The following is a 21,682-nucleotide window of genomic DNA, read 5'->3' on the forward strand; positions in this document are numbered from 1 at the left end:
TTCTTTTAGTTGTATTTCATTCCAGTCTTCTTTTATATATGTGGACTTTTAAATGTGGGACTATGTATTTTAATATCATCCTTTTTTCATTTAATAGTATAAAATAAGCTTTTCCCTGTTCTATTAACTATTCCTTAAAAATATGATTTAAAATGGCTGCCAAATACTCCAGCATGAAAGTAAAAGTGTTAGTTGTGTAGTCGTGTCTGCTCTTTGTGACCCCATGGACTGTAGCTTTCCAGGCTCCTCTGTGCATGGGATTTTCCAGGCAAGAATACTGGCGTGGGTTGGCATGCCCTTCTTCAGGTGATATTCCTGACCCGGGGATCGAACCTGTATCTTTCACATTGAGGGCAGATTCTTTACCATATGTGCCACCAGGGAAGGAAATACTACAGCATATGGGCATACAAAAATTTATTTAACCATTTTCCTGTTGGAGTTTTAAACTTTAGTTTTTTCTCAGTTGCAAACAGCATTGTAATCAGTATCCTTATATTTATATCTTTGTTCACATCTTTGATAATTTTCATAGTGTATATTTCTAAAAATAGAGTTTATGAGTTTTTGTAACTTAAAAATCTATAATGAAAATAAATAATACTTAGAGAATTGTTCTCTCATAAATGTGCATGTAGGATCAAAATGTCTGAATCAGATTGATTTATCTACTGAGAATTGTGGTGGTTAAAACTGTATTTGTATTTCTAGGCATTCTCAGATGAATTTGCCAGAAGAGCTAATGGAAATTTCATCAGTGACAAAGTTTCCAAGGCTGAAAGTACACAAGGTTCAGTAAAGCTTTTAAATAGAGGAATTATTTATAATTGCTAAATAACTATTCAGTGAGAAGTAAAACAGGATGATTTTTATGAAAAAGTCAATTTGTGATAAATAAAATATTAAATTATATTCCATATACCTAAGCATGCAAGACACTGGTCATATTTATGTGATCTGGGGTGAAAGAGTAGGCTGGCCAAATGTAATCTGTACAATCGGTTTTTAAGTGGTGATGAGGCTACTAAGGATGATGTGATAAGTGTTTTCAAAAATAGATACACTTAAAGAAATAAAACCAACCAAATGCTTCTCCTCTGTCAAAGTTACTGTTGTATATTTGAGTTTATCCTGTTTGGAGTTTGCTGAAGCTTCTTAAATCTGAACATGTATGGCTTCCATCAGACCTGGGAATTTTTCAGTCATTTCTTCGAATATATTTTTCTGCACTGGTCTCTCTCCTCTCCCTCTGGTGCTTCAATAACACAAATGGTAAGCCTTCTGATAGTATTTCTGAAGATCTGTTCTTTTTTTTTTAATTTCCATCTTTTTTCTCTCTGTTCTTCAGATTGGATAACATTTATTAATCTACCTTCAAATTCACTGATTTTTTTTCTGTCTACTATACTATATATAGCCTATCCAGTGAACTTTTAATTTCAAACATTGTCTTTTAAGTTCTAAAATGTCCATTTGATTATTATTTTATAGTTTATATTTCTCTGTAGAGATCCCTATTTTTCCTTTCATTCCAGATTACTTTCATGCATTCAAATGTGTTTACTTTGCCCTCAGAGAGTTATAGTAGTTATAGTAGAGCCTTTAAAAACTGTCTGATTATTCCAACATCTGAGTCACTTTAAGATAAGCATCTATATTGAGCGTCTTTATACTTGAGAATTGATCACATTTTCCTGGTTCGTTGGGTGACAAGCAAGTTTGGATTATAGAATGGGCATTTTAAACATAATGCTGTACGACTAGGGTCCTGTTAAAATCCTCTGGAAAATGGTCATTGTTTCCTTTGTTTGAGCAGGCAGCCAGTCAGTTAGCTTCCTTCTACAAGTTCTGCCTCACCTTATGTTTGGGCAGTGGTTAAGATCAATTCCATTCCTAAAGCCTTTGCTGTGCAGCTTGGGTCTACCCATGTGCGGTCATACAGAGAACAGGGGGTCACCCTCTCCAGCTCACTGCCCCAGCATTCCCCTTACATTGTCTTGCAGAAGGCTATTCTCCAGGTCTTCTGGCCAGAAGGACAAGGTTCTGTCAGAGTTGAAGCTGCAAGTTCTGTTGCCTTATAATTTTGAGAGATCAGAGTTGCCCTTGGGCAAAGCAGAGGGAGTAGGGAGGGGACCTAACAAACAAAAAGCCAAGGATTTCTCGTATAGCACATAGACACTTTTCAGACCACAAGTCCCTTTTTTTTTTTTCCTGATTCTTCTGGACAGGAATATAGAATCTCCCTCAGTTTTAGCTCCCCGTGGTGTCACTGTGGAGTTCTACATCCAGGGCACCTTATACAGGGTCTAGATTTAGAAAGGAAAAGTACGGGAAAAAATGAGGCTTCTCTGCTATTCTCTTCAGCTCACGGGGACCCATTTTCTCAGTCCTCTGGCCACAAGATAGACATTCTCTGAGAGTTTTGCTGCCTGTCTTCATTGTGTAGTTCTGTAACGAGGGCCATGCTTGGGTCAAGGCTGGGAGATAAAAGAGGAAAAATTACCAAACAAAATGGGAAGCACTAAAGGCTGCCTCTTCCAGTTCTGACTCCCTTCCCCAATTTGCCTGCTGTTGTGAACGTCTCAGTTCTCCGAGAGTGGCTTTTTGTGTGTGTCCCATGTTTTCACTTGTAATCAGTGGAGAAGAAAGGCTCAAGTTCACTGATTCACCTCGATCAGCAACTGAAGTCCACGTTCGATATATATTATATTTTATAATCCTTTGCCAGAAATAGACCATCAGGGCTCAGAGGCAGGGCCAAGTTAAATGCCAGAGATCACATAGAGGGGCAGAGAGAGAGAAAGAGAAGGTTGAGCGGGGCACAGGTGAGGACCATGAAACCTAAGTCATTCTTGCTATTGCTGACTTGTTACTGACTCCATTTTTTTTTCCCTTGTCAGATTTCTATGGAACTATTTCTAACCCTGATTTAGGGGTGTATGAAATGAAGATTGGGCCCATCATTTTCCAGGTAGCCTCTGGAGATATCAGCAAAGAAGAGGCAGATGTGATCGTAAATTCAACATCAAAGTCATTTAATCTCAAAGCAGGTACTTGACTTACAGAATTTTGACTAGTGTAATAGTCGCAGTAGAGCCCATGAAGTAGGGTTCCTATAGCCAAACTGGTTTCTACAACTCTTTCTTATTAATACTAATTAATAATTTTTAAATTGTTTTGACATGGTTTCTCATAATTGGGAACAGTTCTTTTATGAATTTTTCTTCTTTGTTATCAGAAATACCCTAGTTATAGGATTCCTTCGATGATGGTGAAAGCGTTTAGACTGTGAGGCAATCATTCTGATGTGTGTAAATACCTTGATTTTCTCATGCAGGGGTCTCCAAAGCAATTTTAGGAAGAGCTGGGAGAAATGTGGAAATAGAATGTTCTCGCCAAGGTAAGGCACAATGCTATTTTTTGATTCTAAGTTTTAAGTGGAAGATTGAATATGGGAGACTGTGGAGGATGAGGAAAGTCGTGGGGTTGGGAAGACAACATATTGATCTGGAAATCATGCCTTTTACTGAAGAATTCCTGTTGCAGTGAATTAGAAATGAAAAGTAATCTCCCAGTTAATAAGAGAAGTGAGATTCATCAGAGCTAGTATTTCAGGAATTTCTTATTCACAGAGAATACTTCATCTTCCAATTCAGACATTTTCCTTTTTAAACAATCAGAGAGTGGGTTCAGCCTCTAATTTTGTGTCTTTTTGTCTCATGTTTCCTAGCTCAACAGGGCCACAGTGATTATATAATTACTGAAGGTGGGGATTTGAAGTGCAAGAATATCATTCACGTCATTGGTGGAAATGATGTCAAGAGATCAGTCACCTGTGTTTTGCAAGAGTGTGAAAAACGCCATTACTCGTCTGTTTGCCTCCCGGCCATTGGGACAGGTTTGTGGCCTCTGGCTGTCAAGGCTGAATCCCAAGGCGACCACTCTCCCTGGGATTTGGTGCTGATGGTTAATGTACTTACCGCGGAGTCAGCATCAGTCAGTTTCCTCAACTCAGGGCAGCCCCTGAGGGAAGGAGCAAAGCCTGAGGGTAGTTTAAGTAAAAGAGAAAAATGAAGAAAAGTGAAGAGAGTATTGGCACAGTAGACATTTGCTTTCTAATATGGAAGGGAAGGGAGAGAAAAAGTCCGTTTCTCATTACTTTTATCCACTCTTTTCTCTTTTTCATCCCCTACACATGTCCCATTGTTTGTCTTCAACTTCCCCTCTACCCCTCTTCACTGAAACACCAGTGCGTGGACTTCTGCTTCCTCCAGACAGCATGGCCATCCCCTTCTCTTGCCTCCTCAACAAGGGGCTGGTCACGGGGCGTCTCGGCCTCTCAGGCAACAGAACTCGGTGGATTCTAATGAGTCAGAAAATCTAGGCCTTCCGCAGCCTGCCTGCCTCTTTGGAGTTTCTTGTTTTCCTCAAACTGTACAACGATTTTATGAGTCTTCTTTTATAAGGATGGTGCTTTGGGCTTATCATTTGTAAGGTGATGCTCTCTGAGCTGCTTCCCCAGGAATCTGAGTCATGTGCATGAATCAGGTACTCCTGCTTGGTCTCCCTTAAGGGAGCTGCTCAGGCTTGAAGTGGCTGGAGATGACTGGTCCCAGAGAGAGAAGGCACAGCACTGGGTTAAACGTCCCATTGCTCAGGAATCCAAGTTTGAGTGTCTCATACTGGCATTTTAGGCCCTCCAAAAGCTTAGCTTCATAAACCTAACCATCCTTGTTACTTTCAGGGCCTTCTTGTTATCCTCTATCCCATATTTTGATTTCTCTTGTATTTTTCATTCTTCTTAATTTTCCCACATAGAATGTTATGTCTCTTTGGTTCTCTATATCTGAAAGTATGATTTATATACCCTTTATTCCATTCTCTTTGTAGTATCATTCAGTCCTAGCAGATTGGCCAATGTATTATCTGGCTGTCCTGCTCTCTGTCATTTTTAATGGACACCCACTAATGACTCTCTAGTCTCTACCTCCAACTGCTTTTTCCTCTGAGCTCCAGTCTTGTGTTTCTGCCTTAACTTTAATTGTGCCAAGAAAGCAGGCAGCCTCAGAGTGGCACTACCTTCCCAAGGGAGTCCCTGAGTGGAGTCAGAGAAGAAATAAGGAAATGAGGCAGTTTTGGTTTTGTATAAATATTTCTGGGTTACTACAAACCTGTTGTATTTTCCACTGACCTGGTTGCATTGCTGGTCTGCACAAGTAAATCAAGGTTAGCAATTTCTTGTTCGTCTATTTTCCCTGTCACTATCCCCACCTGAGCAGGCCCTTAGACTAACAGATGGATGAGTTTGCTTCCCTAGTGCTGTTTATGAGTTGAGACTGTAATTGAGATGGTTGCTGGCAGTAAAGGAAGCCCTCTCCCTGTTCCTCACAGGCACCTGCTTGAGGGGAGAGAACGGGCACTCAGTGTTATCTGCAGGCATCTCAAGCTGAAAGCCAACTCTGAACTCCAGTTCATTGTCTTCTCCCCACACCTGCCCCTTCCTCTTATAACCCCAAGCATGTTAAAAATATCACTTTCTATCTAGAATCTTTGATTCTACACTCTTCACCACTCCTGTGTGCATTAGCTTATTAATTAGTTTGATGACTAAGAAAAAGGTTCAGTTCAGAAGAGGCACCTGACCTATTATGAGACACAGACATGTTAGCAAACAACCACAGTGCAGTGTGACGTGTGAAACACACATGAAGGATGTGGGTGGCAAAGGACAGGAGGCAAGTGTAAAGCCAGTTGCTCACTTGGCCCTGCTGACTTTAATTCCTGAATATTTCCTCAACCCTGATACCCAGCTCTTCATTCTGGCCTCTTCTCTTTGTTCAGCTCTTATCTTTTGCCTAAACCTTTACTTATAGACTCCACTTTAGAACTGGGCTCCCTGCTCCAGTGCTTCCTCCATTCACCACTCTATTCCTGGTTTAACTTTCTAAAAACCAGATCTGTTCCCCTGAACACATCAAATTCAACGTATCACACCCCTTACATTGTTCTATCTGGCATAGCCTTTCCCTCAGTTTCCCATACTTTACCTGTTGAACACCTATTTATCCCCACATGTCACATCCTCTGTGTCCGAAGTGCTTAGATTGTTGAGAGTGGATGAATGTATCTGAACACTGCCATTTAGATCCTTCCAAATATCATGGAATAACTACAGCTTTACAATGAGAGTTTCTCTCTTCCTCTGATCATGTAATCAAAAAACCGTGCACAAACCCTCTAGGTTTGTTTTACATGGGAATTGTCTACATTACTACAGTTGTCTCCATAGCCAGGTCAGAGAGGGTTGCTCTCCTGTCTGCAATAATAGTGGGCACAATGAACAGGGATAATCCAAGTGGGCCTTTCATCTATCACACCAAGCGACCCAGGGGACTTTCACATTGCCTGCCTCCCTCCCTCAATATCGGAGAAGGCAATGGCACCCCACTCCAGTACTCTTGCCTGGAAAATCCCATGGACGGAGGAGCCTGGTAGGCTGCAGTCCATGGGGTTGCGAAGAGTCAGACATGACTGAGTGACTTCGCTTTCGCTTTTCACTTTCATGCATTGGAGAAGGAAATGACAACCCACTCCAGTGTTCTTGCCTGGAGAATCCCAGGGATGGGGGAGCCTGGTGGGCTGCTGTCTATGGGGTCGCACAGAGTCGGACACGACTGAAGCGACTTAGCAGCAGCAGCAGCAGCAGCTCTCTCAATATGATAGCTGCTATTCATATGGAACTGCTTCCCTGACTTTTCATGAGTCTTTTCAAGGAACTTTCATACTCTTATTTAGGCAGTAGGCTTGGGAAATCAAGATATGAAGCATGTTTAATATAGGAAAAGATCTTGCTCGGGTGGCAGCCTTGAACCTTGCAACTCAGCTAAAACTGCACTGACTGGAGGAGACAAAACTTCTTGGAGGCTCATGGATAATTTGTGTGCCAAGAATTACAGATTATAACAAATAGCTTATGGATTTAGGTGTCTTACAGAATTAGCTCATTTTAAATCAGGTACCCAAAGACATCTGAGAGAAAAGAATATATCCATAAAGTCAAGAAATGACTCAACAAAAAGTAATCATTGTTCTCTTTAAATAGCAGTATATGTCAACATACATTATCATCTTTTACTTTTTCTGGGTCTTTTAAGGACACTAGTGAGCCAAGAGAGGTTAACTGTGCTCTGTAACAGAGGGACACAGTGAGCTGGGATCAGCTGAATAGAGCAAATAAGAACATCAGACACCAAGTTATGTTTCATTGTTCATTGTTGGGCTGTTCCTGACGTCCTGGAACAAAAAGTCCCCATTGCATCCAGGACTTCAGGAGTGTTTACTGATGCCTTGTTAGTAAAGTCCATGGTGATGAGAGTTGAAGAGTGGGAATTTATTCTGAGAATTGGAATTCCTAATTTATTCTTCACTCTTTTCCAGTTGGGCCTTTTCCCCCTAATTATTTTTATTATTTGCCTTTCCAGGTAATGCCAAACAAGACCCAGATAAGGTTGCAGTAGCCATACTTGATGCCATTGAAGAATTTATTCAGAAAAGATTAGTCCAGTCTATGAAAAAAGTTAAAGTTGTTATCTTTCAGCCTCAAGTACTGGATGTGTTTCGTGCCAACATGACAAAAAGAGAAGGATATCAAGCTTCTTTCCAACAGTCTGTGATATCTAAAATTGCATGTGAGTTGTTCGTTTTTATGAAATACATGTTCCTAATATTGATGTTACATGAGAAACAGCTATCCTTTTTTGGTAGTTTATTAGCTTTCTTCCAGTTTTATGGAGATATAGTTGATATACATCTCTGTATAAGTTTAAGATATACAACATAATAGTTTGACTTATATTATTGTGAAATGATTACCATGATCAGTTTAGTTAGCATCCATCATCTCACACAGATACAATAAAAAGAGAAAACAAAGAAGAAAAGAAGAATTTTTTTTCTTGTGACAAGAACTCTTAGAATTTACTTTCTTAACAGCTTTCATATACAGCATATAGTAGTGTTAACTGCAGTCATTAAAGAAGGTTTTTGGACCCAATTCCAATGTATGTGTGGAGGCTTTCCTATAGCCACAAGCAATTCTCAGACCCCAGCAGGGTGTCTGAGGATTCAACTTGGTTTTGACATCATCTACTCAGAGATGGAATCAGATTCCACAGGCAAAGGGCTCTCAGTGTAACAAGATGGCCCTCCACTTTCAATGCCAGTCACAAGCCAAATACTGTATATTTGGGAAAAATATTTGGCCATTCAGATGACCAAATATATTTTTTCTGATAAATCACAATATCATAGTCATCATTCTGTATATTACATTCCTGGTACTTATTTACCTTGTAATTGGAAGTTTGTATCTTTTGACTACCTTTCTCTAGTCGCCTTCAACCCTTGCCCTTTTCAAATTCCTCGTTATCAGTTTGTCTCTCTCTGTCTGATTTGAAATTAGCTAATCTTTAATGAACTATCACAAAGAGAAATTAAGAAAACCTCATTTATAATTGCATCAAAGAGAATAAAATCCCAGAAATAAATTTAACCAAGGAGGTAAAAAACTTATACTGTGAAAACTATAAAATGTTGATGAAAGAAACTGAAAAAGATATAAATAAATGGAAATATAGTTTATGCTCATGGATTGGAAGGATTAATATTGTTAAAATAGCCATACTGCTTAATACAGACTGCAGATTCAATGCAATGCCTATCAAAATCCCAATGGCATTTTTCACAGAAGGTAGAATAAACAATTTTAAAATCTGCATGGAACCACAAAAGATCCCAAATAGCCAAAGCAATCTTGATGAAGAAGAACAAAGCTAGAAACATTATACTTTTTGATTTCAAACTATATTACAAAGATACAATAATCAACAGTTTGGTACTGATAAAAATAGACACAGAGATTAATAGAGACCAACACCACAGAGAGCCCAGAAATAAACCCATGCACATATGTTTAATTAATTTACAACATGGGAGCCAAGAATATACAGTAGGGAAAGGATAGTCTCATCAATAAACAGTGTTGAGTGCTTGCTTCAGAAGCCTATGAACTGGACAGCCACATGCAAAAGAATGAAACTCGACCACTATCTTACACTGGACACAAAAATCAAATCAAAACAGATTAAAGACTTGAACATAAGACTTGAAACTATAAACTCCTAGAAGAAAACATATAGGTAAGCTCCTTGACATTGGTCTTAGCAATGATTTCTTTTTAGATTTGACACTAAAATTACAAATAGCAAAAGCAAAAATGAGTAAGTGTAACTACATCAAACTAAAAAGCTTCTGCACAGCAAAGGAATTCATCAACAAAATGAAAAGGCAACCCATTGAACGGGAGAAAATGTTTGCAAATTGTATATCTGGTAAGGTGTTAACATCCAAAATATATAAAGAACTCATTCAACTCAATAGAAAAAAAAAAAGCAAACAATCTGATTTTAAGACAGAGTATCTAAATAGACATTTTTCAAAAAAAATATACAAATGGCCAATAGGTATATGGAAAAGTGCTCAACATTATTAGTCATCAGGGAAATATAAGTCAAAATCATAATGAATGACCACCTCACATGAGGAACAGCTACTGGCAAAAAGACCAGGGATTTTCTTGGTGGTCCAGTGAAATTAAAAGTCTGCTCTTCCACTGCAGGGGGCACAGGTTTAATCCCTGGCTGGGGAACTAAGATCCCACATACCATGTGGCATGGCAAAAAAGAAAAAAAGGATTAAAGACTCAAATGTTAAGACCTGCCCATAAAACTTCTAGAAGAAAACATAGGGGAAAATAAATGATAAAAAAAAAAAGACAAGAAATAACAATTGTTGGTGAGGATGTGGAGAAAAGGGAAAACTTGTGCTCTTTTGGTAGGAATGTAAATTGGTACAGCCACTGTGGAATACAGTATGGAGGTTCCTCAAAAGATTAAAAATACAAATACCATATGATCTAGCAATTCTATTTCAGGGTATTTATCTGAAGGAAATGAAATCACTTCCTTGAATCCATGTTCATTGCACCATTGTTTTCAGTAGCCACAACATGGAATCTTTGAAAGCTGGATTATAAAGAAGATGTTATATATGTATTTCATTAAATATATATGTCATGAAATATTACTCATTCTGTCCCTATTTGAAAGCTAGGCTTTTCCCACCTTCAAAGTAGCTTTTAAGACACCAGTACTCTCAAGAGGGAGGGGAGAGGTATATATATGTACATATATATATAATGCAATATTATATATAAAATAAAATATTATATATAATGAAATATTATATATATAATGAAATATTACTCAGCCATAAACAAGAAGGAAATCCTGCCGCTTGCAACAACATGGTTGGACCTTGAGGACATTATGATAAGTGAAATAAGACAGAGAAAGACAAATACTCAATGATAGCCCTTATATGTGGAATCTTTTAAAAAAATACTGAACTCATAGAAGACAGACTGATGATTGCCAGAGGTAGGGTTGGTGGTCATGGTGGGCAGAGGGGAATGAGAGGTGGGTGAAATGGGTAAAATTGGTCAAAAGAGTAAAAACATCCAGTTATAAGATGAGCAAGTCCTGGGAATGTAATGTACAGCATGGTGACAAAGAAAGTAAAAGAGAGAGAGGGAGGGAGAAGGAAAGGAAGGAAGGAAGAGAGAAAGAAAGAGAAATAGCTAATCTTCTTTTCTTTTCTTTTTTAGCATTTTTGGGCTTCTCGAGTAAATCTCCCAAAAAACAGACTCTGGTTTTAGAAAAGAAAACAGAATTAGCAGTTTTTCAGGTGTGTGGTAGAAATGTAAAAAATGTGGAAAATGCTCTCTTGTGGATACAGGACCTCATTCAAAAGGAACAGTGTCCCTACAGCAGTGAAGATGAATGTATCAAAAACTTTGATGTAAATGAATATAAAGAATTGAATGAGCTTCAGAAGAAGCTAAATATTTCCATTTCCTTGAACCGTGAAAGACCTTTGATTGAGGTCTCTGGAATTATCAAAGATGTGATACAGGCTAGAAACGCAATTGAGGACATGATCAAGAGAGTTAGATTGTCCAAAGAACAGGAATCTCTGGCAGATCGTACCAGTGATTTTGTAGAATGGCAATATGAGGACTATAATAATATATTTCATAGTTTTGACAAAATAACCAACATGCAATTGGAGGATGCAAAGAAACAAAAGAGAAAGACAATTGATGTCAAAATCAATAATCAGAGCTACACGGTGGACTTGAAGACATACATTGCTACAGATGCAAAAGGAAACAGCTTATCTGTTCAGCGCCATACAAAATCTGAAGGTGACTCAAACTTTCATGCTTGCTGTCCATTACTTTATGCCTGTGTTGTGTGTTGTACATACATCAGAATGTTGTTCAAGTAGATAAAATCCAAGTAACCCTCATGGAAGAAAATAGAAAACTTGGTCTCTGGGTTGAAGGAGCTTACACTTCGGCCAGGAAAATACAGCATGGGTGCACCCAGCACCTGATCATCATTATCTTCATGGTAGCAGTAGTCAAAGGTTGCATTTGTTCTTATCTCTGCGGTTTATAAGCTTCCCTGAGTCAGTTTTGCTGGCGGGGGTTGGGGGTAATGGCTGCTTCAGTCAGGAAAGGAGATGCCATGGGCTGTAAAGTAGCCTAAGGCTTTCTAGAACAAAAGGAAAACAGAGAGTGGGCCCTTGGAGTCTGTGACTAATGACTGAGTGCATGGGGAGCCTGTAGGGTCTCCCAGAAGTCACTTTCTCCCCTGCCTGAGGATAAGAATCCTTGACACAAACATCAGGAAGCAGCCTTCAAGGTTCCCGAGAAGGGAAAGCTCGTCTTGTGTAGACAGCTATTCCTGCCTTTGAACCACAAAAATCCCCCACTGAAAACTACTAAATGGCTTTCAGTACATTGGGAGATCAATGTGACAGATTCCTCAGACTCTGAGCAACCCTGGGGAAATGACAAGTACAGCAGTCTGTTTAGCAGAAGGGGAGACAGAGCTGCCCCCTGCCAGCCTGCCACAAAGCTAAACCTGCCACCCACCCACCTCTTAAGGGTGCTGCGAGGAATATTGGGAGAATGGATCTGAAGGATGTGGTAGTGGTGTTGAGTTCTGGCAAAGAGCCATGCATTTGTAAGCAAAACATTAATGACTATTTATTGCAAACATTGTAGGAAAATTGTTTATATTGCAAAATTATTAAATTCTGACTGATTAGAGACTGAGCAGAATATGTGGCTGAGTTATACTACACCAAGAGTTCTCAAATCTGAGCATGATCAAACCTGTAGGATGCAGGTTCTACCCTCAGATTTTGATTCAGTAGATCTGTGAGAGCGTTTTGTTTGTCTGTCTTTGTTGTTGTTTTTGGCTGCACTGGGTCTTCATTGAGGTGAGGGGGCTCTTTGTTACAATTCGGGGGCTTAGTTGCTCTGCAGCATGTGGGCTTTTAGTTCCCTGACCAGGGACTGAACCCGTGTACCCTGGCATTAGAAGATGAAGTCTTATTCAGTGGACCACCGAGTAAGTCTCTGTGAGGGTTTTTTTTTTTTTTTAAACAAGCATTATAGTTGGTTCTGATTTGGGTTATCTGTGGCTCACATTTTGGAAACCTTTTTCTAGAAAGATAAGAGGCTTCTTGTACACTTCAAATTAGGAGATTGTAAAACAAGAGCACAAATGTAGTCAGTTTTTCAAAGCATACCAGGAATATGGACTACGTAGATGAGGCTTCTCAGGTGCAAGGGAGTTTTCAAATGTCTGTTTTGCAGTTGAGCTGCCCCCATACTGGAGTGATATGAAGCAGCAGAAAGTCTGTGTGGTTGAGCTACAGCCTGATCATCCAGAATACAGAACTGTGGCGAGCAAGTTTCAAGAGACCTGTGCACACTTCAAAATAGAGAGGGTAAGCCTTCTGCAGACATGGGGATTCTCCATGGTAGAAAAAGGGCTGTCATGGTCCTGGATAAATACATTTTCATTCTCATTTGTTTTATCCCAAATTAGAATATTTTATGGTAATTAGGTTTTAAATTCTAGATCCTACTCCTGTTACTATGATTACTGAGTCATTGAGCTTCTTGTGTTATTACAGTATCATATTAGATTATAATACAATATTATAACACTATATATTTACTTTGTGAAGCAAGCTAACAAAAATGCCTAAATATGGCTCCTGAGTTGGAGTGGATAACTAGCAAGCATGACAGAGAGACACAGGGAAGCTCCTCAGATCAGGGTTGTATGCTTCTGCACCACCACTCACAGGTCAGCAGTGCCCTCTTCCTTGATAATCCAGTGGTGCCTTCCTTGTTCATTTCCTTTATTTTGGCATCTTCTGCTTTTAAATAGTTTAAAAAAAGTTTGCTTTTTGAAATTATTTTCTTCTTGGATTTGTACGGCAATATTATTTAGATGCTTTCCTCTCCTTCTTTTAACTAATTTTCCTTTCATTATCTCTGGTATGTGTTTCTCCTCTAAACCCCTAATCCTAGCTTACTCACAGATTCATATGTTGGTATCCTGTCTCTGCTGGAGAAGGGAATGGCAACCCACTTCAGTAGTCTTGCCTGGGAGATTCCATGGACAGAGGAGCCTGGCAGGTACAGTCCATGGGGTTGCAAGAGTTGCCCATGACTGAGCAACTAAACCAGCACCACCATTCTGTCTCCGCGCTTTACCAAGGATTGTTTTTACTCTTCTCACCTGCAGCTATTATTTCAGTGTTGATAGTTCTCAAATCAGCATCACCAATCTAGATCTTTGACTCAAGCCCTGGAACACACCAGTGGCCTAAAAAATATCTCCGCTTGAATATCTGTCTGCTAACTCAATCTCCCTAAAGCTTATCTCATCATTTCCCCTTCCTTCCCACTTTCTGTCCTTGATTCCATCACTTTCTGAGGAAAGCTAGAGATCTTTGAGTACCTTCCTTTCATCCATAATAACAAGTCTTTCAATAAGGCCTATATTTTCTTTCTCTGCAAATTTTCTCTTATTCTCTTTTTGCACTGCCACCACTCTGTTATTCATGTACTTAAGTGATGATAATAATAATTCAAAAAAGATTTGAAGTGTCCTACAAAGCTGTCCTTCAAATAACATAAATAAATGAAGAAAATGGACAAAAAAAGAGGGTAGGGAAATTAGTTTCCTGATACTGTTAGTACCGTTAGTTTACAAAAATACATAACATGTATTTTATCAGGTCCTAGATAGTTACTCGGAGAAGGCAATGGCACCCCACTCCAGTACTTTTGCCTGGAAAATCCCATGGATGGAGGAGCCTGGTATGCTGCAGTCCATGGGGTCGCTAGAGTCAGACACAACTGGGTTCACTTTCACTTTTCACTTTCATGCATTGGAGAAGGAAATGGCAACCCACTCCAGTGTTCTTGCCTGGAAAATCCCAGGGATGGGGAAGCCTGGTGGGCTGCCGTCTATGGGGTCACACAGAGTCAGACACGACTGAAGCGACTTAGCAGATAGTTACTAGAAGAGGCCCTCGAATTCATTCTTGTGCTTCCTAGTTGACAATGCATAGAAGTAAACGCTCAACTTTAAGTTTTATAATGTCTATAAATCAAAGAGCAAGCATTTGATTAAGAGACTTAATGCTTCACAATACTGAGACTGACTCCTGAGAGAGTTCTCCTGTGAATAAGTACTAGAGAATATCTTCATAGTCATACTCACAATGAATTCAATATCAAAGTTTGTGCCAGTGTATTTTGTTTTAGTCTCTCAATACAGGAAGGAGAGGAATAGGTGAGAGAGATTAAGAGGTACAAACTTCCAGTTGCACAGTAGTGGAGTCACAGGTATGAAGTGTGCAGTGTGGAGAATATAGTCAGTAATTATGTCACATCCTTGTATGATGACTGATTGTAGCTGCACTTATTATGGTGATCATTTTGAAATACATGGAAGTATTGAATCACTATGTTATATAATAGGAACTAGCATGGTGTTGTAGGTCAATTATACTGCAAAAGTAAACAGACTTATCATAGAGAAAGAGATAAGATTTGTGGTTGCCAGAGGCAGGGGGTACCAGGAGAGGGAATGGGTTGAAAGGTAGGCAAAAGGTACAAACTTGTGGTTATAAGATAAAGGAGTCCTGGGGATGTCATGTACAACATGATAAATATAATTAACACTGCTTTCACACACTATGTCATGTGTGATAGTTGTTGGGAGAGTGGATCCTAGAGTTCTCATCACAAGGAAAAAAATTGTTTCTATTTCATTAATTTTATATCTTTATGAAATGACGGGTGTTCACTGGAATTGTGGTGGTTGTTTCATGATATATTTAAGTCAAATCTCTATGCTGTACACCTTAAACTTATACAGTGCTATATGCATGAAAACTATATCTCGATAAAACTGGAAGAAAAAATAAGCTTGCCAGATAGATAGATAGATCCCTCTATATAAACCTGTTGAGCAGAACAATTCTATGTGGTACCAAGAAAACATAATTCAAGTACACAGCTCAGTGATGATCTGGTTCTGGGAGAAGTTTCATTCAAAATACCAATTACAGTCCTCTGGGGGTCGGGCTCTGGCACAAAAGTGATGAGATGCCAATTCTGGATTGAGCAGGATTACCCAGGTGACCGGAAATGTTTGCAGCAGGCCCTGAAGGCTTACCATGTGTTGACAGACCTTCACTAGAGAAATGACTTCACTCTTTTGTAGTGGAACCCTTTTTTCAAATAAAATCTTTAAAAATATATATATTTATTATTTATTTTTGGCTGTGATGGGTCTTCGTTGCTGCAAGTCTTCTCTCCTTGCGACGAGTGGGGGCAACGCTCTAGTTGCAGCGTGCTGGCTTCTTGCTGCAGTGTCTTCTCTTGCTGAGGGGCACAGGCTCTAGGCGCACGGGCTTCAGTAGGTGTGGTGCACGGGCTCGTAGTTGCAGCTCATGGTCTCTGGAGTTCTGGCTCAGTACTTGTGGCACATGGGCTTTGTTGCCCCACGTATGTGGGAACCTCCTGGACCAGGGATCAAACCCAAGTCCCCTGCATTGGCAGGCGGATTCTTAACTTACTGGACCGCCAGGGAAACCCTCAAATAAAATCTTATGTGAAATCTTGGTCTATGACACCAGTAAAAGCAAAGCTTTAGATTGTACCTAAAAAGCACCTCTGTGGAGGTATCTGTAGTACAAAAACACTAACATGAAAAATGGGTGGTCTGTCATCCTCCATGACTGTCATGTCCTGTGACTAAGATTTGTAACATTTGCTTTCTTCCCCCTTGCCGGGGTCCAGCCCCGGTGGAACCAGGGAATTCGAAGCGGGGACGGCGTCGGCGAGGATCAGGAAACAATTGCTTAATTAAACATTAATTAAGGATATAAAGAGTAATAGAATAAGGATAGCTCAGTGAGGAAATTCAGTGGAGAAAAGAGGCTGAATAATTCAGCCAGAAGGTAAGAGAAAGAATGACATGGTGAGACCAAGTTTCGGTGAACAAGGCCCGCACTTTATTTTCCAAAGTAGTTTTTATACCTTAAGTTATGCATAGAGGATAATGGGGGAAGGGGTAGAGTCATGCAGTAAGCCAGGCTTTCTTCCTGCAAACTTATCATATGCAAAAGTTTAGGTGATTTGCATCATCTTCTGGCCCGGAGGCCTGTTAACATTTTAAGAAACTTATTTTTCTCTAAAGGTGATTATTCTAAAGTCAGGCGTCAGCCTCCAAAAAGCATTAGATAAAGTTGCATTCCTACAGAGCAAAGGTGTGGTGGGCTATAACAAGAAAAAGAATTAACTCAAGGGTCCCAGGTTACAAACATTAAAGCTACTATTTACACCAATTATATTAATCAATACACTGCCAGGGACACAGCAGGTAAGGGATATGGAGACTTAGCAGCAAACATTGGCCCAACAAGTGAAAATCCCTTCACCAATACAATTTCTAATCAATCTTTTAACTGCTCAAAGGAATCTGTATTTAGACAGTTTAGAACATCTCCTGCCTCTCACAGTTTGGAGGCTCTGAGCAATCACATGTGGCTGGAAAAACCTATTCAGGCAGGCTAGAGGACTTCCAAGGGAGTTTGTAGGTTGAAACACTGTCACACCCAGGAATTATTAACTGGAGCTGTAAGCTAACTCTTTTTTCAGAGAGAGGTAGTGGGGGACAGCCCCCCGTAAAGTCAGAGGTGTAGGTGAAAGCACAAAGCAGAAAGTAGGCAGACTCTGGTTTTGGGGGTAGATTGCTCGAGAATTTCCAGGGAGACTCCTGAGGCTTGATCCTGCCTTTGCGTATGCCAAGCCTCCTTCCTCACGACCTTTGCCAGGGGCGGAGCTCGCTCCCTGCACCCCCTTGCTGTTTTTCCTGAAACAACTGAAAGTAAGTTGCAGATATCATGATACTCCTAAATATTTTAGCACATGTCTTGTAAGAATAAAGGCATTCTCCTAAATAGCACAAATATCATTATCCCATGTAAGAAAGTTTGCATTTTTATTTAATAATATCCAATAGAGAGTCAATATTCAAATTTCCCCAATCAAAACAGCTTTCTTAGAATGTCCCCTCAACCCCTGCCTCCATCTGGATTCACACATTGTACCTGGTCATTATATTAATCTCTCCCTCATCTCTTCTGATCTAGAACAGTACTCCTGCATTTTTAAACATTATTTTTCATGATACTGAAACTTTAGAAGAGTTTAAGCTAGTTGTTTTATAGAATATTCCACATTCTGACTCTATCTTGCCTAGATTCTTTAAGAATCCATGCAGTTTTCTTATAGATTCTAATTTGTTTGATTCCTCATGGAATCATTTAAGTTATTCCCTGTCCTCTTTATTTCTGGTAAACTTACAGTTAGGTTGAAAGTCTTGGGTAAATTCAGATAAGTTTTTGCAAGAATATTTTTTGCAGGTAATGTATCAAACTTTTTATTTTTATTGAACTATGAGCATAATTTTAAATAATTATCTTTCAATTAAAAATAAACAAATTTTAAAAGAATGTTTCAAAACTCTGTATGAATAAAATTTTAAGGCTTTAAAAAATGAGTAAAATAGGGCTCCCTTGGTGGCCCAGTGTGGTAAAGAATTCACCTGCCAATGCAGGAGACATGAGTTTGATCCCCGACCTGGGAAGTTCCATATGCTGTAGAGTGGCTAAGCGCTTGTGCCACGACTACTGAGTCTGCATGCCCTAGAGCCTGTGCTCCATGACAAGAGAAGCTACTACAATGAGAAGCCTCACCCCAACCAGAGAGTAGTCCCCACTCGCCACAACTAGAGAAAAGCCCTTACAGTGACAAAGACCCAGAACCATAAATAAATACAATTATTTTTTAAATGAGTAAAATTTAAAGTAAATAGAAATAAAATGGAAGTGGACAGTTTGAAGATTAAAAAGTTAGTTGTAGGCAAAAGGAAAAATAAAATTTAAGATTATAAATTGAATCAACAAAATACATGATAATGCTGAGACTTGGAACTAGTGGGCAAACTATCTTAAATAAGAAACTAAAACTGAAAAAATAAAACAGATTAAGGCACGTAATAATGGTGTCAGACTTGAGAGTTCTTTGAACTAGAAGATTCTGACCACATAGAACCTTCACCTTGTGCCTAGTCATAAGGGTCCTGGCCCCCTTCGCCCGCCCCTCACTCTTTCCCAAGTCAACCTTATGAAACTGCCACTGCCTGGTGATTAGGGGAATGTAGAAACTGATCTGAAATCCAAGGCTCAAGGAGTTTCCACCATGATCCTGGAGGCCAAAGAGTATGGTCAAAGCATGGCCACTTTGGTCTGTAACTAGATCCCCTCCTATTCCACTCTTCCAACTGGACCAGAGATTAATTTTCACTAATTAAAATTTCCTTCTTGCCTAGACACTCTGGTTCTTCTCCCCCTGTTAGAACACGGCTAGATAAACCAGTATCCCAGATCTGGGGACGAGTGCAGCAAAGTGACAAAGTGAGATAGATGGCAACAGAAGCAGTGAGAAGCTGGAGAGGCTTTGGTCAGCCAAGTTCATATATTGAGGACTTACGATCCTAAACGTTGTCTGCTCTCATATGGTGCATAAAAGATGTTGAAAATTAAATTAATATTCTTATCTAGGCCTATTTCTCTGAAACTCTAGACCTAAAAAGATTTCTGAATGCAGAATGTGTCATCTGGCATTGAATTTGCTGTTCATTGTAATCTGTACTTAAGAAAAATAGTGGTCATGTTTCATCTCCTGCATCTTGCCAAGGGCTCTTAGCAGTGACAGGAAATTTTTCCTTATTGACTTGCAGATTGAGAGGATTCAGAATCCAGAGCTCTGGAAACACTATCAGACAAAGAAAAACAGCATGGATGCCAAGAATGGCCAGGTGACCAATGAGAAGCTGCTCTTCCATGGGACAGATGCTGACTCAGTGGCACTTGTCAACGGAAAAGGCTTTAACCGCAGTTACGCTGGAAAGAATGGTAAGGAAGCATGTAATCTGGCTGCTTCAAAGAAGGTGTCAGCCATGAGAGTCCAAGCTGGCTGGGGACAGCGTGGATGGCATTGTGTTCTCTCATGGTTGGGGGCTATGCGACAACCAAAGTTTTAGGTTAGACTCAGTATATTTCATCCCAAAGGGGCTGACTGGCCCTCCAGGGTGGAGGAATGATTTTTAAAAATTAAAAACACACACAAAACTTTTTAAAAGAGGCTTTAGAAAGAACCGAACATTATTTTTAACATTATTTGACATACTGGATCAGTGTGTCAAATTATGGACTGATTGGAAATCCTTAAGGATGGTTTGTTTTTCTTGTCACAGCTACAGCATATGGAAAGGGAACCTATTTTGCTGTCAATGCCAGTTACTCCGCCAGTGATGTGTACTCCAGACCAGACATAAATGGGAAGAAGCATATGTATTATGTGCGAGTACTCACTGGATGCTACACACTTGGAAACAGATCATTAATTGTGCCTCCTCCAAAGGACCACCAAAATCCTACTGACTCATATGACACTGTCACAGATTGTCTGCAAAATCCAAATTTATTTGTGGTATTTTATGACTACCAGGCTTACCCAGAGTACCTCATTACTTTTAGATATTAACATTTTGGTAACCTTTGCAGAAGATATTATTTATCTATACATATCTAACTGTAAAGCAAGTAGTAGTTTTTTTTTTTTTTTTTTCTCTAACAGCTTTTTCTAAGATCAAAGGACCTTTGTCACTGAAATCAGACTTTCTCCAGCCTCTCTTTCATAACTGGAATAAACCTATCTTGAGAGCAATAAATTTGAGAATTTAAATCTGATAACTGTTAGCACTGTGTGTCCTTAATCATGGACATCGAATCTATAGAAGTACAGGTGTGTCATTTCCTTCCAGGAAGGAGAGAATAACATTAATCTTAAAGGCAGGGGACACGGTGACACAGTTTCAGCTGCCACTGACATGTCAGGACCCCATACTGCTGTGGGGAGCACAGTATTACACCCCATACATGGTGTCATGTCAGGACCCCATACTACTGTGGGGAGCACAGTATTACTAAGTGGGTGGGGCTGCTGTCTTACCTGGCTGCAGGAATGGTGTCTAATTCTTTTTATCCCTGGGCTGAGGTCTATGCCTAATGTACAATGGATGCTCTACAAGTGTTTCATAAACTAAAATGAAGAAGTCCCAGTCAGACTCCTGACCAACAGGAACCATCTCTTCAACACCCTTGACTTATTGTCACTTTGCTGCAAACTGAAGAGATTCCATCACAGGGAACTGTATTCTTCTCAAATCCGCTGGGGCACATGGCACTGCTCTGGTCAGGGCTCTGGGACTGCAGTGTTGCCATGCCCTGCACAGGCCCGGGGCTGGGGTCTAGCTTGGGGACTAGGTGAATCATGTCCCATGGAGTTGTGCAGTATAGCAGCCCGGTCTCCAACTCGTCCTTTTTCATGATGAACCCAAATCTGCCTTCTTGTAACTTCTATTCGTGGTCTTAGTTCTGCCCAGCAGAAAAAGGGATAATGCCTGCTGTGTCTTCAGCATGAAACCCTATATTAAGTGTGTTAAATAGCTTATTTTCCTTGGCAGCCTAGCTTTTGATGATTTTAAACCCTTGGGCATAAATAAACCAAAGGAATTAAGCAGTCATATTACTAATTTGCTAACCCCCTATCTATTGGATAGTAATGAAAGTTTCTTTTATAATTTCCCTAATTTCAGATTCAAACATTATTGAGTGCCTAAATTGTACCACGTAGTATAATAGGTGCCTTCATACAGTGTTTATTTCATTCCCCCAACACTTTTTAAAGAATTATATCCCCATTTTAAAATTGAGGCAACTACTGCTTAGAGCATGAGAAGCTTCCTTGCCTGAGGTCCCCTGCATAACAGCCCTGAGAGCCAGCGACTGAATCTGGGTCTCTGTGTCTTCAAGCCTCTTGATCTTCCTACTGTAGAACATGGCCTCTAGGTTAATGCTACTGACTCAGGAACATCTCAAACAATGTGTACATTATCCTCATATTTCCATGGCCTTGTCCTTTCTGGCTTTGGTTTTCACTGTAGAGGCTCTTCATTTTGAAGTTCTGAAGGCCAAGAGGCCAGAGCTATGCCCGTGGGGAGCCAGGACAGATGGTGAACTTGGATGGTAGGGGTCACCAGGAGGATAAAGG

General features: G+C 39.8%; 1 protein-coding gene across 1 annotated transcript in view; it reads left to right on the top strand.

The window, feature by feature from the left end:
- Nucleotides 1–20,319, top strand: part of PARP14 (poly (ADP-ribose) polymerase family, member 14) — a 46,822-nt gene extending 26,503 nt beyond the window's left edge. Inside the window, exons 9-17 of the mRNA XM_010834265.1 lie at nt 712–790; nt 2,901–3,050; nt 3,338–3,400; nt 3,731–3,898; nt 7,482–7,688; nt 10,724–11,323; nt 12,788–12,921; nt 19,308–19,482; nt 19,824–20,319. Of these exons, the coding sequence (XP_010832567.1) occupies nt 712–790; nt 2,901–3,050; nt 3,338–3,400; nt 3,731–3,898; nt 7,482–7,688; nt 10,724–11,323; nt 12,788–12,921; nt 19,308–19,482; nt 19,824–20,113 (1,866 nt within the window). The 3' untranslated portion in view covers nt 20,114–20,319. The remainder of the gene's footprint in view (nt 1–711; nt 791–2,900; nt 3,051–3,337; nt 3,401–3,730; nt 3,899–7,481; nt 7,689–10,723; nt 11,324–12,787; nt 12,922–19,307; nt 19,483–19,823) is intronic.
- Nucleotides 20,320–21,682: the final 1,363 nt, after the last annotated feature.

This window comes from Bison bison, unplaced genomic scaffold, assembly GCF_000754665.1.
Source record: "Bison bison bison isolate TAMUID 2011002044 unplaced genomic scaffold, Bison_UMD1.0 scf7180017864032, whole genome shotgun sequence".
Classification (NCBI taxonomy): Eukaryota; Metazoa; Chordata; class Mammalia; order Artiodactyla; family Bovidae; genus Bison; species Bison bison.